Source organism: Bombina bombina, chromosome 9, assembly GCF_027579735.1.
Source record: "Bombina bombina isolate aBomBom1 chromosome 9, aBomBom1.pri, whole genome shotgun sequence".
In the NCBI taxonomy this organism is placed as follows: domain Eukaryota; kingdom Metazoa; phylum Chordata; class Amphibia; order Anura; family Bombinatoridae; genus Bombina; species Bombina bombina.
Genome location: NC_069507.1, coordinates 34,904,944 through 34,921,470, shown reverse-complemented (window position 1 = coordinate 34,921,470; position 16,527 = coordinate 34,904,944). Strand labels below are relative to the sequence as shown.

Here is a 16,527-nt window from a genome sequence, read left to right as displayed (position 1 = left end):
AAAAAAAAAGATCAATTGCGTTTTTTAAAGAACGGCATTAGTTCCAAACTTTAAAGAAAAACTGTCCCATTAAATAGGTTTTACTTAACATTTTTTCATGGAAAAAGAAAAGAATGTTTAGATATTATTTCAAAAAGATGACAGAATTATTTATTTGTTAAGCACAGTGTAGCTTTATGGTCAACATTTATCTTTGCAAGAATCACATCTTTCAATTTAAGTGCCATATCTAACATATTTCTTTTTTTGCTACCAGATACCTCTATATGACTCACTTTTTTTCACATATATGAACAATCTCAAAGTTAACTTACCAAGGCTCTATTCAAGTGTGCTGCATTTCCCTGTGTTTTTAGTGCATCCAGATTGGTATTAAAACCAAGTATACTGCGCTGAACGTTTAACTATACTGCTTTTGTTTATTTTTTTAAGGGTTGACCAGATTAAATAAAGTTAACAAAATGAAGACATATAAAACCACAGTATATTTATCAAATGATGTGCTTTGTTATTTATCAATAATCAAGCAGTGATAAGTGGGAACTGTGGATCAGTTTGTGCAAAACATTGCAGGAGTATATGTAATAGTTACGCGCTATTGGTTCATAAAATCACAGTGTGGGCATTTAACAAAAAATATTTAACTTCTTGAATGTCAGGAAGGACTCAAGTACATTGCTTCTTAATGCAACAATGTTTTTTCTGTTATCAAAACAATTAACCAGCATATTAAAAAAGCTAAAATAATTTAAAATTGGAGACAAGTTATTGCAAAAGACAAGCGTTTAAAATCCAATCACTACAGTATCATGTGTTGTGCTATATCTCAAAACTATGGTTTTCAAAATTATTCTTATTTAGTATGACGTTTTTTTGCAGGTATGATACATACAAGGACCTGCAATATGAATAAAGATACATTTTCTACATACTTTGAAATATTATGTGATTGTATGAACTCCCTTTAGGACAACTAGCAAGAAATGGTAATGATACACATGGAATAATGCCCCTGTTTGTGTATGGAGTGATGATAGGCAACCGGTATCATTTTAACCCACATAATGGATCCACATCAAAAGTGATGTAACCTGGAATCTTTGGAAGAGAGCACATAAGGGGTTAACTGACAGAGGAGATAGGGCATATGTTTTTATGAGAAGTTTCTAGCATTTGAGAACTGAGACCACTGGGAAGAATAAGAAGATTGACAATTGTATACGGCTGGTACGGATGACAACAGAACTTTACAGTGAATCTCAAACAACTCGTTTATAAACATGAAAAATAAAAAAGGAGATTTTTTCCAATCCAAAAATATATTTGAAACAGTGATTAATAAAGCCATGCAACACAAGCTTATATGTCTTTAAAGATCGTCTAGTTAACTGATTAACTGTCGGTCATATAGTCAAGTGAGCTCATGCATTTCAATGATTCCCTGCCCAAGCCTCTAAAGCGCCTTTGTGGTTAATATAGCAGTAGCCCTATTTGTGGGTTATACAGAGGTTGTGCAATTAAACATCACTCTGCTGTGTTGAAATGACAGAATGCTGTATGAGATCATATGGAACATTAGTTACTACAAACTTGTTCAGGAATAAATAAGACATGTTAAGTTATGCTGTTCTGTGTTCTTATTAGCCCAAGGTAAGAGATATATGTGATGTGAACTAATATTGTGAGGAAGTCTCATGATTATGTGCAGTTATATGGTGAAAGTGTTCCACAGTCTGATGAGGTGACAAACATTTATATTACTCTACTTGAAATAATTCACCTTGGTTCCAACATTTGCAGGGGACACAAATATCACCTAAATTCTTGCTTAACTTTACTCAGATATATTTTTATGTGCACCAAAGCTACAGAGAAGCCTATAAGTGCATGCGTATTGTGTACACACCTTCCTGTAACTCAAGCGCATGTGCGAACCAATCAGCATCTCACTATCTCTGAGATTGGCATGAAGTACGTCTTAATTATAGAATAAAAAACTAGACACACCAATATATTTACATTAGAAACTTGCATAAAGCATTGGGCTGGGCCTACATATAATTTTAATTTATATAAGAATGTCAGTTTAACTTAAATATATATATACAAGAGTGTATTTATATTAAAACAACTTTCTTTAACTTTCTGATATCAATCATATTAAATAAATTACTGTACACATTTAACATACTCAATGTCCAGAAATAGCTATACTTAAATAATTGTTAAAAACAGAAAAAGTAATTCTAGGTTTCCTTTTTCTCACTTATGTGCCTAACAGTATAACAGACACAAAACCACTAGAAAAATAACCGTTCATTTCATGTTGTACCAAAACGTACTGTGTATGGCCTGGTGTTGGCATCGGGAAATGTATAAACTATTTTGGTCCTAACGGCTTTATTTTATATTTTTTAAAGCCACTTATCTATCAGTGCTGGAAAAAATGTAATTTTACTTATTGCTAATTTCCTATTAGGCCTTAAAATATGTAAATTCAGTATTTAGTGTTTTTGCCTAATAAAAACTACTATATTTAAACAAAAATACCATGGACACATAAAATATAAAAACTTTAGATAAAGTGACATGGAAAATGCAAAACAAAATTATTTTTTTATGTTAAAAGCTGTTCCTAATTTCTTAAATAAATACATCTACATAATAGGTACATAAACTTGCATAGTTTTTTTTTTTTGCAAAACAGCTTATAAATGGCAGCATTATATAAATTATGTGGTATATAAGTATCTCAGAAATATATATATATATATATATATATATATATATATATATATATATATATATAATTTCATACTATAACAGAAAACTGTCAAGGTAGGGCAGCACTTACATTTTTTTTTATAAGCGATAAAAAAGAAATTGTGGAAAGAATGAATATAGATTTTTCAGTAGATATTAAATAAATTAGTGGGATCAACTAAAGGAAAGCTGTACAATTTTGACTAAATATCACAATTTACAATTTTCAAATCTTTTTACAAAAAATAAGCAAGAACTTTATAAATTATCTGGGTATAAGACAATACAAAATTATATGAGATGGACAATAAAGATGATGCATCATGGACTGAAAATTCTTTGACTAACTGCAAATATTATTGAGTAGTGATCAGAACATAACTTCATGAGTCCCCAGGATGGACTGAAACCTTTCTTACAGTTGAAAAATAACTTTATATAAACAAGCTGTTATCAACAAAATATAATGTTCTATTGAATTGGAAAATAACACTGGTGATTTTGCATTAAAGCTCTTGACTGTTGGATGCCTAGCTGCAAACAAATAAAAAAGAGAAGGAATCTTTTAATGCACATTATGTGTTTTTGCTTTCTCAATGTGTCTTTGGTTGAGGGAGACGGGATTGCCGCTTCAGGCCAGAGCTCTCACCAGCTTCTTGGGAAACTTCTTTTTTATTGGAAGCTGGTCGGAGGACAGAAGGTGATCTTAATTGTGTTTTAGGTGGTTCGTTTGATGCTATTGGCTGCATGGTTTCAGTCTTAGGACTACTTGGTTTCTTAAGTTTAGAAGCAAAATTACTTGGAGGTCTAAGCATGGAGGTTTTTGGGCTTTGCCTATTTGTCTGCCTTGATGTGTCAGCTGTTGGTACCTGCTGAGGTGGGAGACTTCCTATTGACTGTACCTTGGAGCTTCCAGTAGAAGGTGGTAGCAGATTTGGCAGTCGTCGGTTATGCTTACTTAGTGATGACAAGGTTTGATCCTTAGGAGCACACAATGTTTGTGATGAGCCTGAGATACTACTTGATGCTACATATGTGCTTGGCTGACTTACTGAACAATCTTTCTGTGATTGTGGCTGGCTTTTCTTTTGTACCACAGATTGAGAACCGTTTGATAGTTGGGGCAAACAACAAGAAGTCTTTGTCTGCGCTTGAGGTTCCTTGACTGTAGGAATTGTATTCTGAGCAATTGAAGAGTTTGTTGGTTTATGATAAGTAGAAGTGTTTTGAATTTTGGGCCTACACAGCTGTAAAGTCTTTGGCCTAGAAATCTGATTGGTTGATGTTTTAACTGTTAATTTAGATCGTAGGTCATTTTTTGTTTCACCAGTTACAGTTACCAGGAGGGCTGAAGGGACGTTTTGAGGTTCTAAATCTCCATTAACATGTTCTCTTTCATTTGTCTCATCTTCTAATTTCTTAATCTCCTCAAAGTTGTCTTCTGGATCTTGTATTTTTAACTGCTTAGTCAATAAATCACTCAGCTCAGGTATTTGGGAGAAGTTGGCATCATTTTCTTCCAAGTGGCATAAAGATGGGCACTGAGGCCCAAATTCACTTAGGTCCTCGATATGTAAAGGTGTTACTAATCTTCCCGAGCTGTGGTCTGTAAAATTGAGGATGTTGTTGGAATACTGTAGTATTGGAAGCTGTACAGGAAATAAACACACATTTAAAAAAATTAAAAAACATACAATGGTTAAATATTAAAAATGGATCTGGAGGAAAAAAACTATATCACAAATTATAATTTTACACACGCAAAAATAAAATGAATTAAAATAAAATAATCTTAGATATCAATACTTATTTCCTACTTGAAACATTTTACTACAGTTTCTTATTTTATCATAAGGTGATACGATGAAACACAGTAAAAAAAAATAAAAAATAATATACATTTTATCTGTGCACGAGATACAGTCAATACAGCACCAAAAATGCACTTCCTAGGCTGCGTGTCACAGTAGTGACACTCTACTGTGAATATGCAAATAGTCTCATTGGGGATACCTTAAATGCACAACAAAAAAGCACACTTGCCCTTTGCTGTGCCCATATGGCAAGCAGTTAAAGGAGTGCACTTCTGTCTGAGCGCTCTGTCTCAGACAGTATAGAATTTGATTTGCTTTTGCCCTTGAGCTTAAAGGGACGTTCCAGTCAAAATTAAAATGTACATAGATGAATTACATCTTTGAATAGAAACATATTTGCAATATACCTGCATTGGCAAAATGCAAAAGTTACCACAGTTTTAGAATCAACATTTTTCTCTGCACGTGCATGTGAAGCATAGCTGGATAGTCTCAGTGCACCAGCATTTTAACTACTGCAGCTGCTCAGAGAGCCAGTCGGTCTTGTATCATGTCAGTAATTAACAGACATGTGCATTTCTTTTATTTTGGGCTGATCTGGATTTGCACATATATTTGTGTTCTGTATCCGACTTCGAAAATAGGTTTGTGGTGATCATCTTCGGCATTAGCATGAGCCCGAAATGGATGAATACACATGTCTAGCAATTAACAAATTAATAGATTATACAATCACCTTAGGCTCTATGAGCAAGCACTGTGTTTAAAATACTGTTGCACAGAGCATACTTTAATACACTTTTGAAAAAGCTATAGATTTTACTAGAAGCATTTTTGCCAATACATGTATATTGCAAAACTGCTTCTGTTCAAAACTGAAATGCACCCATGCATTACAAATTTATCTGGAATGTCCCTTTAAAGGAATATAATGGTCAAAACTGAAATGAGCATGAGTGAATTTGAATTTTTTTAGCAATATATTTGTATTAACAAAAATGTATTAAATAAAACTGATGACTGTTTCAAAAGCATATGCACATGGCCAGCAATCAAACACTCTGATGTGTATAGTGTCAGTGATGATTTAATATGCCACTGCTCACTCTCTGTGCACGTGCAGCATATGATACTTTTCCTAAAAGTAATTTGCCAATACATTTATAAAAAAAAAAATATAATAATAATAATAATAATAATAATAATAATAATAATAATAATAATAATAATAATATATATATATATATATATATATATATATTGCATTCAGTTTTGATCATTAGGCTCCTTTAAAATAAAGACATAAAATAGCAGAGGGGAAGACTCGTTATAGAGGATATGTGTAAACATTTTTATTGCACACAACAAAAAACATTTTTTTAAAGAAACAAAAATAAATCTTTAGTATGTGCTAAAGGGAAGGGAATAGCAAATTACAGCTAACCCCTCAATGTCTTGTCCCTTAAAAAATAGAATTTTATATCAATGTGATCAAGATTCTAACATGGAAGCATCAAAGTAGTTTCCTGTATTTAAAAGGGATAGTTCAGTCAAAATTAAACTTATATGATTCAGATTGATCATGCAATTTTAAGCAACTATCTAATTGCCTCCCATTGTCTATTTTTCTTTGGTCTCTATAGCATAGGAGCCATCCCATTTTTGGTTCAGCATCTGGGTAGCACTTGCCGATTGGTGTTTCTAATGCAGCCATCCAATCAGCAAGCGCTACCCAGGTGCTGAAACAAAAGTGGGCCAGCTCCTATGCTTACATTCCAGCTTTTTAAAATAAAGATACCAAGAGAACGAACAAAATGTGATAATAGGAGTAAATTACAAAGTTGCTTAAAATTGCTGCTCTTCCAGAATCATTAAAGTTTAAGTTTAACTAGACTATCCCTTTAAGAAGTGCAAAAAAACAACAACCATGTGTGCCTAAACAGTACTTATTTACTGACCTACTATAACACTTCTCTGCTACAGAATAACAAGTAAGCCAGGTTTAAACATTTTTAAAACAAATTCAAATTTTTACTGCAACTGTTTTTCAATAACCAAACTCCACCCACCATTTGCCTTATTTGGAAGAACCAATCTGAGATTTAGTCTGCAGGCAACAAGGCTAATCACTGTAATACAGTTAGTATAGAATGCATTGCTTTGCAGTGGTTATCTGTAAAAATGCCAATTAGTGATGTATATGTACCAGGGTTAGCATTTCAAATTCTGAGAAATAAAAAAATCCTCAATTTTCAGAGCTAAATTACATGAAAAGGGGAAAAATAAACAATGAAAGTATACTGCAAAGTTTTATTACACAACATTTTATATAAACTTCTCAAGGTGTTGAGAACATTTCTCAGAAACCAAACTCATCAGATCTGACCCTACTGTCAGCTTCAAAGGGACATGAAGATAAAAAAAATTCATGATGCAGATAGAGCATACAATTAAAAAAAATACAATTCACTTCTATTTTTTGCTAGTAGATAGGTCCCCCTCCTAAAAATATATATACATTTTGTCTTTATAGTCAGGTGATCACTGTGGTAACAGTATAGTCAGGTGATCACTGTGGTAACAGTATAGTCAGGTGATCACTGTGGTAACAGTATAGTCAGGTGATCACTGTGGTAACAGTATAGTCAGGTGATCACTGTGGTAACAGTATAGTCAGGTGATCACTGTGGTAACAGTATAGTCAGGTGATCACTGTGGTAACAGTATAGTCAGGTGATCACTGTGGTAACAGTATAGTCAGGTGATCACTGTGGTAACAGTATAGTCAGGTGATCACTGTGGTAACAGTATAATGCATTCGTAGTAACACCAGCACCAATATCTTAAGTTCCAATATTTTTATTAGAGGTTACATAAAAAGCAACGTTTCGTGGTGAACCCACTTAATCATGCTACTTGTATCACATTGTTTCAAACAATTTATATCTTTCTTTGGCGCCAACTGGCTTCAATTTTGGCAATTTTACACCCTCTAGTGGTTACCAATAGTAATGTGTATACAAAAATGTTAAAAACAAATGTATATGACTAAACAGATTATATATGGCAATTATAAATGTACAAGTACTTTAACATTACTGTGCATACTTATATTATCACAAATATTTAACATACTTATATTGATTTTTCAATTTTAATATCTTATTATAATTTAATCTCAAATATTGTAAACACATAGGTAAAGTATCTTTGTTGTTTTTGACTTATCATATAAAGAAAATTTCTATACCAAGAAATCTTTTCATATAGCGAACTCTTATCATATAGTGAATTTTAATTCTGCATATAGTTATAATTTGAATGGTAATAATGTTAAAGTTATAATTTCATGGTTTAAGGGAATTTCTTTAAGAGAAACAATTAAGATCAAAATCCCTGTTCAACCCCCTGGGAATAAGAGTATCCAATTGATATATCCATCTCATCTCTTGTTGTTGGAGGATTTTTTCTCTATTAGTCCCATTGCGCTGAACAGGGATGTGTTGTATGATCTGCCAGCGTAGCTGGCTTACACTATGTCCTTTTTCTAAAAAGTGTTTGGAAAGGGGTGCCTCCAAATTCTTTTTCCTTATGTTTGACCTATGCTGACTCAATCTATCCTTTACTTTCTGTGTGGTCTCTCCTAAGTAATACATAGAACATGGGCATTTTATGAGATAGACTACGTAACTAGTGTCACAAGTGTAAAATCCCCTGATGTTGTAACGTCTGCCATTATGTGGATGATAGAAGTTTGGACCTTTTATAACTGAATTACAACTAACACATCCTAGGCAGGGGTAACAGCCATTCCTCTTTGCTTGCATGTATGTTTGTGTATCTTTTCTCTCTGATCCCACATCACTTCTTACAAGGTGGTCCCGGATATTCTTTACCCTCCTATATGCCATTAAGGGGTAATCCCTAAACTGTTCAATACTAGGGTTACAATCCTTAAGTATATGCCAATGCTTTTTTATGGCTTTTGCTACAGCTTGGCTATGTGGGCTATGTTGAGACACAAATACTAGTCTATCTTGTTCTTTAGTTTTTTCTTTAGGTGCCCTAGGTGTAGTGATATCTTTAATTGTTTCACTCAACAATTGTGTAGGATATCCTCTCTGTTTAAATTTGTTTGACATTTCCAACAGCCTTCTATCCTTCACTTCTGGTGTACTTACTATTCTCTGTACCCTTAATAATTGACTCCTGGGTAATGAGTTGATAAGGCCTTTTGGATGGAAGCTGTTATATTCCAATAAGGTGTTCCTATCGGTCTCTTTTGAAAAGATATCTATGTCTAGTCTGTTGTGTCCTTTAGTAATCTTAGTGTCAAGAAATGTTATACTCTCTTCACTATATGTCAAGGAAAATTGTAAGCCCCTTACCATAGTATTAAGTTCTCTTGTGAATTCTTCTAGTTCTCCAATGCTGCCCCACCACACGCCAAACACATCATCTATATAGCGCCACCATACTGTGCCATACTGTCTAAATAGATGATTTTCATAAACTTGGCGCTCTTCAAACTCATTCATATAGAGGTTGGCGTATGATGGGGCAACATTGGAGCCCATGGCTGTACCCCTTATCTGTATGTACCAGTCATCCTGGAAAAGAAAGAAATTCCAGTATAGTACCAGACGCAGTAAATTTTCCAAAAAACAACATTGTATTTGTGAATAGCCACCACTGACCATCAGCACTTTTCTTATAATTGCAATACCTGTTTCATGACTTATAGAGGTATATAAACTCTTAACATCCATTGTGTAAAGTATATATCTATCAGACTGCAATTCTAAAGATTTTATTTTATCCAAAAAATGACCTGTGTCTTTCAGATAACTGGCCATTTTTACCACTTCTGGTTGTAGCAATTTATCTAGGTACATTGCTATATTGGTATATACTGAACCTACACATGACACAATAGGCCTGCCTGGTGGTCTAGTGGGGTCTTTATGGATTTTGGGGACCGTATAGAAAATAGGTAATATCTAACAACCCCCTTGGTGCAATACAAAAAGAAATCAACCATATTGTGAAATGGGCAGAAAATCAGTTAATAATTGATAAGAAATTGGCTAATTATTTGCAGGTAGAGGACCCAAAAATACCTATTTTCTATACGGTCCCCAAAATCCATAAAGACCCCACTAGACCACCAGGCAGGCCTATTGTGTCATGTGTAGGTTCAGTATATACCAATATAGCAATGTACCTAGATAAATTGCTACAACCAGAAGTGGTAAAAATGGCCAGTTATCTGAAAGACACAGGTCATTTTTTGGATAAAATAAAATCTTTAGAATTGCAGTCTGATAGATATATACTTTACACAATGGATGTTAAGAGTTTATATACCTCTATAAGTCATGAAACAGGTATTGCAATTATAAGAAAAGTGCTGATGGTCAGTGGTGGCTATTCACAAATACAATGTTGTTTTTTGGAAAATTTACTGCGTCTGGTACTATACTGGAATTTCTTTCTTTTCCAGGATGACTGGTACATACAGATAAGGGGTACAGCCATGGGCTCCAATGTTGCCCCATCATACGCCAACCTCTATATGAATGAGTTTGAAGAGCGCCAAGTTTATGAAAATCATCTATTTAGACAGTATGGCACAGTATGGTGGCGCTATATAGATGATGTGTTTGGCGTGTGGTGGGGCAGCATTGGAGAACTAGAAGAATTCACAAGAGAACTTAATACTATGGTAAGGGGCTTACAATTTTCCTTGACATATAGTGAAGAGAGTATAACATTTCTTGACACTAAGATTACTAAAGGACACAACAGACTAGACATAGATATCTTTTCAAAAGAGACCGATAGGAACACCTTATTGGAATATAACAGCTTCCATCCAAAAGGCCTTATCAACTCATTACCCAGGAGTCAATTATTAAGGGTACAGAGAATAGTAAGTACACCAGAAGTGAAGGATAGAAGGCTGTTGGAAATGTCAAACAAATTTAAACAGAGAGGATATCCTACACAATTGTTGAGTGAAACAATTAAAGATATCACTACACCTAGGGCACCTAAAGAAAAAACTAAAGAACAAGATAGACTAGTATTTGTGTCTCAACATAGCCCACATAGCCAAGCTGTAGCAAAAGCCATAAAAAAGCATTGGCATATACTTAAGGATTGTAACCCTAGTATTGAACAGTTTAGGGATTACCCCTTAATGGCATATAGGAGGGTAAAGAATATCCGGGACCACCTTGTAAGAAGTGATGTGGGATCAGAGAGAAAAGATACACAAACATACATGCAAGCAAAGAGGAATGGCTGTTACCCCTGCCTAGGATGTGTTAGTTGTAATTCAGTTATAAAAGGTCCAAACTTCTATCATCCACATAATGGCAGACGTTACAACATCAGGGGATTTTACACTTGTGACACTAGTTACGTAGTCTATCTCATAAAATGCCCATGTTCTATGTATTACTTAGGAGAGACCACACAGAAAGTAAAGGATAGATTGAGTCAGCATAGGTCAAACATAAGGAAAAAGAATTTGGAGGCACCCCTTTCCAAACACTTTTTAGAAAAAGGACATAGTGTAAGCCAGCTACGCTGGCAGATCATACAACACATCCCTGTTCAGCGCAATGGGACTAATAGAGAAAAAATCCTCCAACAACAAGAGATGAGATGGATATATCAATTGGATACTCTTATTCCCAGGGGGTTGAACAGGGATTTTGATCTTAATTGTTTCTCTTAAAGAAATTCCCTTAAACCATGAAATTATAACTTTAACATTATTACCATTCAAATTATAACTATATGCAGAATTAAAATTCACTATATGATAAGAGTTCGCTATATGAAAAGATTTCTTGGTATAGAAATTTTCTTTATATGATAAGTCAAAAACAACAAAGATACTTTACCTATGTGTTTACAATATTTGAGATTAAATTATAATAAGATATTAAAATTGAAAAATCAATATAAGTATGTTAAATATTTGTGATAATATAAGTATGCACAGTAATGTTAAAGTACTTGTACATTTATAATTGCCATATATAATCTGTTTAGTCATATACATTTGTTTTTAACATTTTTGTATACACATTACTATTGGTATCCACTAGAGGGTGTAAAATTGCCAAAATTGAAGCCAGTTGGCGCCAAAGAAAGATATAAATTGTTTGAAACAATGTGATACAAGTAGCATGATTAAGTGGGTTCACCACGAAACGTTGCTTTTTATGTAACCTCTAATAAAAATATTGGAACTTAAGATATTGGTGCTGGTGTTACTACGAATGCATTATCACAGAGGCGATTGCAGCTACCTCCCACACCGTGCACCACCTTTACACTAAGTGCTGTATTCATCTACCATTGCATGTGGTAACAGTATAGTCAGGTGATCACTGTGGTAACAGTATAGTCAGGTGATCACTGTGGTAACAGTATAGCCAGGTGATAACTGTGGTAACAGTATAGCCAGGTGATCACTGTGGTAACAGTATAGTCAGGTGATCACTGTGGTAACAGTATAGTCAGGTGATCACTGTGGTAACAGTATAGTCAGGTGATCACTGTGGTAACAGTATAGTCAGGTGATCACTGTGGTAACAGTATAGTCAGGTGATCACTGTGGTAACAGTATAGTCAGGTAATCACTGTGGTAACAGTATAGTCAGGTGATCACTGTGGTAACATTGAACACCCTGCAAGAAAAAAAAAAGTGCTTTTATTTCTGTACTGAACAATGGGGCCTCTCTAAACTATATTATAACCCCTAAAATCCTGTATGGCCCTATTTCACCCTTGATGACAATTTTGTAAGGTGAATACAGTAAAGACAGTATTTTTATTATTATTTACTAAAACCGATGCTAAATTACACATATTTTTTACAGTTTTTGCTGCAGCTATCTCACATGCCATGAATTATAAATATAATAATGGCATGAAGGGGTTAAAGGACCAGTAAATGCAGTAGATTTGCATTAACAACAAATACATGATAAAAAGACAATGCACTAGCACTTAGGGGGCGATTTATCACGGCCCGAATGGGGCCGTTTATACCTGTTTCCGAGCGAGCCTTCAGGCTCGCCGGAAACAGGAGTTAAGAAGCAGCTGCCTTTAGACCGCTGCTCCTTAACTCATCCGCCACTTCTGAGGCGGCGGACAGAAATCAGCCAGATCGGATTGATTAACACCCCCTGCTAGCGTCCGATTGGCCACGAATCTGCAGGGGGGCAGCATTGATCGACGTGCGGCGGACATGATCCGATACAGTGGATCATGCCCGCTGCACTTTGATAAATCGGCCCCTTATTCTAAACTTCAAATAAGTAGTAGATATTTTTCTGACAAATTTCAGTTATGTCTATTTCCACTTCGTCTGTATCATGTGACAGCCATCTGCTAATCACAAATGCATATACGTATATTCTGTTAATTCTTGCACATGCTCAGTAGGAGCTGGTGACTCAAAACGTGTAAATATAAAAAAAAAACCTTAGCACATTTTGTTAATGGAAGTAAATTGTAAAGTTGTTTAAAATTGCTGGTCTATCTGAATCATGAAAGTTTAATTTTGACTTGAGTGTCCCTTTAAGTTTGACTTGTCTTCCCCTTTAAATATGGGGTACAAACATGTTGCTCATGTCAAAGTACTATGTTAGTTTCATTCCGATCTTTAGGACATGAAAAACACAGCAATTCTTACAATGCTGAGGAGATGTACGGAAAAAACAAAATTTATGCTTACTTGATAAATTTATTTATTTCCGGGGCATAGAGAGTCCACAAAACATTCTAATTACTAGTTGGATATCCATTACTGACCAGCAGGTGGCAGCAAAGAGCACTCCAGCAAAGCTGTTAAGTATCACTTCCCTTACCCATAACCCCCAGTCATTCGGCCCAAGCTAGAGGATACAGAATGAATAGGGAGGGAGAACAAGACAGGCGGACCTAAACTGAAGGCACCACAGCTTGAAGAACCTTTCTCTCAAAAGAAGCCTCAGCTGAGGCAAAAGTATTAAATTTGTAGAATTTGGAAAAAGGATGTAAAGAGGACCAAGTGGCTGCCTTACAGATTTGCTCCACAGAAGCTTCATTTTTGAAAGCCTATGAAGATGAAACAGCTCTAGTGGAATGAGCCGTAATTCTCTCAGGAGGCTGCTGTCTAGCTGTCTCATAAGCTAACCGGATAACGCTTCTCAACCAGAGAGAAAGAGAGATAGAAGTGGCCTTCAGATCCCTACACTTACCAGAGAAAACAACAAACAGGGCAGAAGTCTGCTGAAAATCTTTAGTTGCTTGAAGGTGAAATTTAAGAGAACACATAACATCCAAGTTATGCAAAATGCATTCCTTCTGGGGAAAAGGGTTAGGACAAAAAGGAGGAACAAAAATTTCCGGATTAATATTGCGATCTGACACTACCTTAGGGAGAAACCCCAGCTTAGTATGAAGAACTGCCTTATCAGCATGAAAAATAAGGTAAGGGGAATCACACTGCAGAGCCGGAAGTTCGGAAACTCTGTGAGCAGAAGAAATAGCAAGAAGAAACAAAACCTTCCAAGATAGTAATTTAATACTAACAGAATGCATCAGCTCAAACGGAGCTTGCTGCAAAACTCTAAGAACAAGGTTAAGACTCCAGGGAGGAGCAACAGATTTAAACACAGGCCTGATTCTGATCAAGGCTTGAACAAAAGACTGAACATCCAGAACTGCCAGACGTTTATACAGAAGAATAGACAGAGCAGAAATCTGACCCTTCAAAGTACTGACTTACAAACCCATCTCCAGGCCCTCCTGAAGAAGCCAAAATTCAGGAACCCTTACTTTGTTCCAAGAAAAACCTTTTGAATCACACCAATGAAGATATTTACTCCATACCCTATGGTAAATACTGTGAGTAACCGGTTAACGAGCCTGAATCATAGTATCTATGACTCAGAGAAGTCATGTCTAGCCAAACTTAGACGTACAATCTCCAAGCCGTCAGCTTCAGAAAAACCAGATTTGGATGAAGAAAGGGACCCTGAAATAGAAGGTCCTTCCTGAAGGTAACCTCCACGGTGGAAAAGATGACATCACCAGATCCGAGAACCAGATCCTGCGAGGCCATGCAGGAGCTATTAAAATCACAGAAGCTCTCTCCTGTTTGATGCGAGCAATTACTCATGGAAGCAATGCAAACAGAGGAAACAGGTATACTAGGTTGAAGCTCCAAGGAACCCCTAGAGCATCTACCACAAAGGCTCGAGGATCTCTTGACCTTGAACTGTACTTTGGAAGATTGGCGTTTTGACGAGACGCCATCAGATCCAACTCCAGAACCCCCCACCTGAGAGTTATTGTGAAAACCTCTGGGTGGAGAGCCCACTCTCTGGGATGAAAAGTATGCCTGCTTAGAAAATCCGCCTCTCAATTGTCCACCGCCATTATGTGGATGGCAGAGAGATGGCAATCATGAGACTCTGTCCACTGGAGAATGCGAGACACCTCCTTCATTGCCAAGGAACTCTGAGTTACTCTCTGGTGATTGATGTAGGCCACCGAGGTGGTGATGTCCGACTGAAATCTGATAAATCGGACCAAAGCAAGTTGAGGCCAAGCTATTAAAGCATAGAAAATTGCTCTCAACTCCAAGATATTTATTGGAAGAGACGACTCCTCTGGAGTCCACAGACCCTGTGTCTTTAAGAAACCCCAAACTGCTCCCCAGACTAACAGGCAGGCGTCCGTGGTCACAATCACCCAGGAAGGCCTCAGGAAGCATGTGCCTCGAGATAGATGGTCCTGTGAAACCCACCATGAGAGTGAGACTCTTGTTGGGGAATGCAAATTTATCTTCTGTGAGAGATCCGAGTGGTCCCCATTCCATCGACTGAGCATGCATAGCTGCAGAGGTCTCAGATGGAACCGAGCAAAAGGAATAATGTCCATGGAGGCAACCATCAGTCCAATTACCTCCATGCATTGAGCCACAGATGGACGAATAGCAGACTGGGACCTCACCACTGCCAGAAGAGCCCCCAGAACCTTTGTAAAAATTCTGGGAGCTGTAGCAAGGCCAAAAGGAAGGGCAACAAACTGGAAATGTTTGTCCCGGAAGACAAACCTTAGATACTGGTAATGATCCCTGTGAATAGGAACATGAAGATACGCATCCTTCAGATCTATGGTCGTCATGAACTGACCTTTTGGACCAAAGGAAGAATAGAATGGATTTTCTCTATCTTGAAGGACGGAACCCTGAGGAATTAATTGAGACACTTTAAGTCCAGAATGGGACAAAAAGTGCCCTCCTTCTTGGGAACTACAGATAGATTTGAATAGATTCCCAACCGCGGTCCTTAAATACCCCCAACAGGCCTGGTTTTCATTATATCTGAACCAGTGTACAGGTGAAGTAATCAGCTGATAAGTAACCAACCTGCTCTCATCCATCAGATGATTAGTTCACCTGTGCTCTAGTTCAGCTATAATGAAAACCAGGACTGTTGGGGACACTTGAGGACCGCGGTTGGGAAACACTGCTCTAGAGAAACTGGAACAATCACTCCCAGGGATGATAGATCCTTTACGCAGTTTAAGAAGGCCCCTCTCTATCGGATTCGCAGATAACCTTGACAGGTAGAACATGCCCCTCGGAGGACAATATTTGTATCCTCTTCAGTAACTGTGGGATACTATATCTATGGCCCAAGGATCTGGAACATCGCGTATCCAAGCCTGTTGAAAAAAAGAAAGCCTGCCCCCCACTTTATCCACTACAGTATCGGGGGCGGCCCCTTCATGTTGCTTTAGAATCAACAGAAGGTTTCTTAGCTTGCTTCCCCCTATTCCAAGGCTGGCCGGACCTCCAAGAAGACTTGGATTGATCCGACTTGGAAGAGGAAGACTTCTGTCCCTTAAAGTTATGAAAGGAACAAAAATTAGAATT

General features: G+C 36.5%; 1 protein-coding gene across 4 annotated transcripts in view; it reads right to left on the bottom strand.

Moving 5' to 3' along the window:
* Positions 1 to 2,994: 2,994 nt before the first annotated feature.
* The window catches only part of CCSER2 (coiled-coil serine rich protein 2), a 261,285-nt gene continuing 247,752 nt past the window's right edge, over positions 2,995 to 16,527 (bottom strand). For 2 of the 4 annotated variants that reach the window (XM_053692035.1, XM_053692034.1), the window contains exon 10: positions 2,995 to 4,412. In XM_053692035.1, the coding sequence (XP_053548010.1) occupies positions 3,357 to 4,412 (1,056 nt within the window). In that variant the 3' untranslated portion in view covers positions 2,995 to 3,356. The remainder of the gene's footprint in view (positions 4,413 to 16,527) is intronic. The other 2 variants (XM_053692037.1, XM_053692036.1) reach the window with 1 other exon arrangement.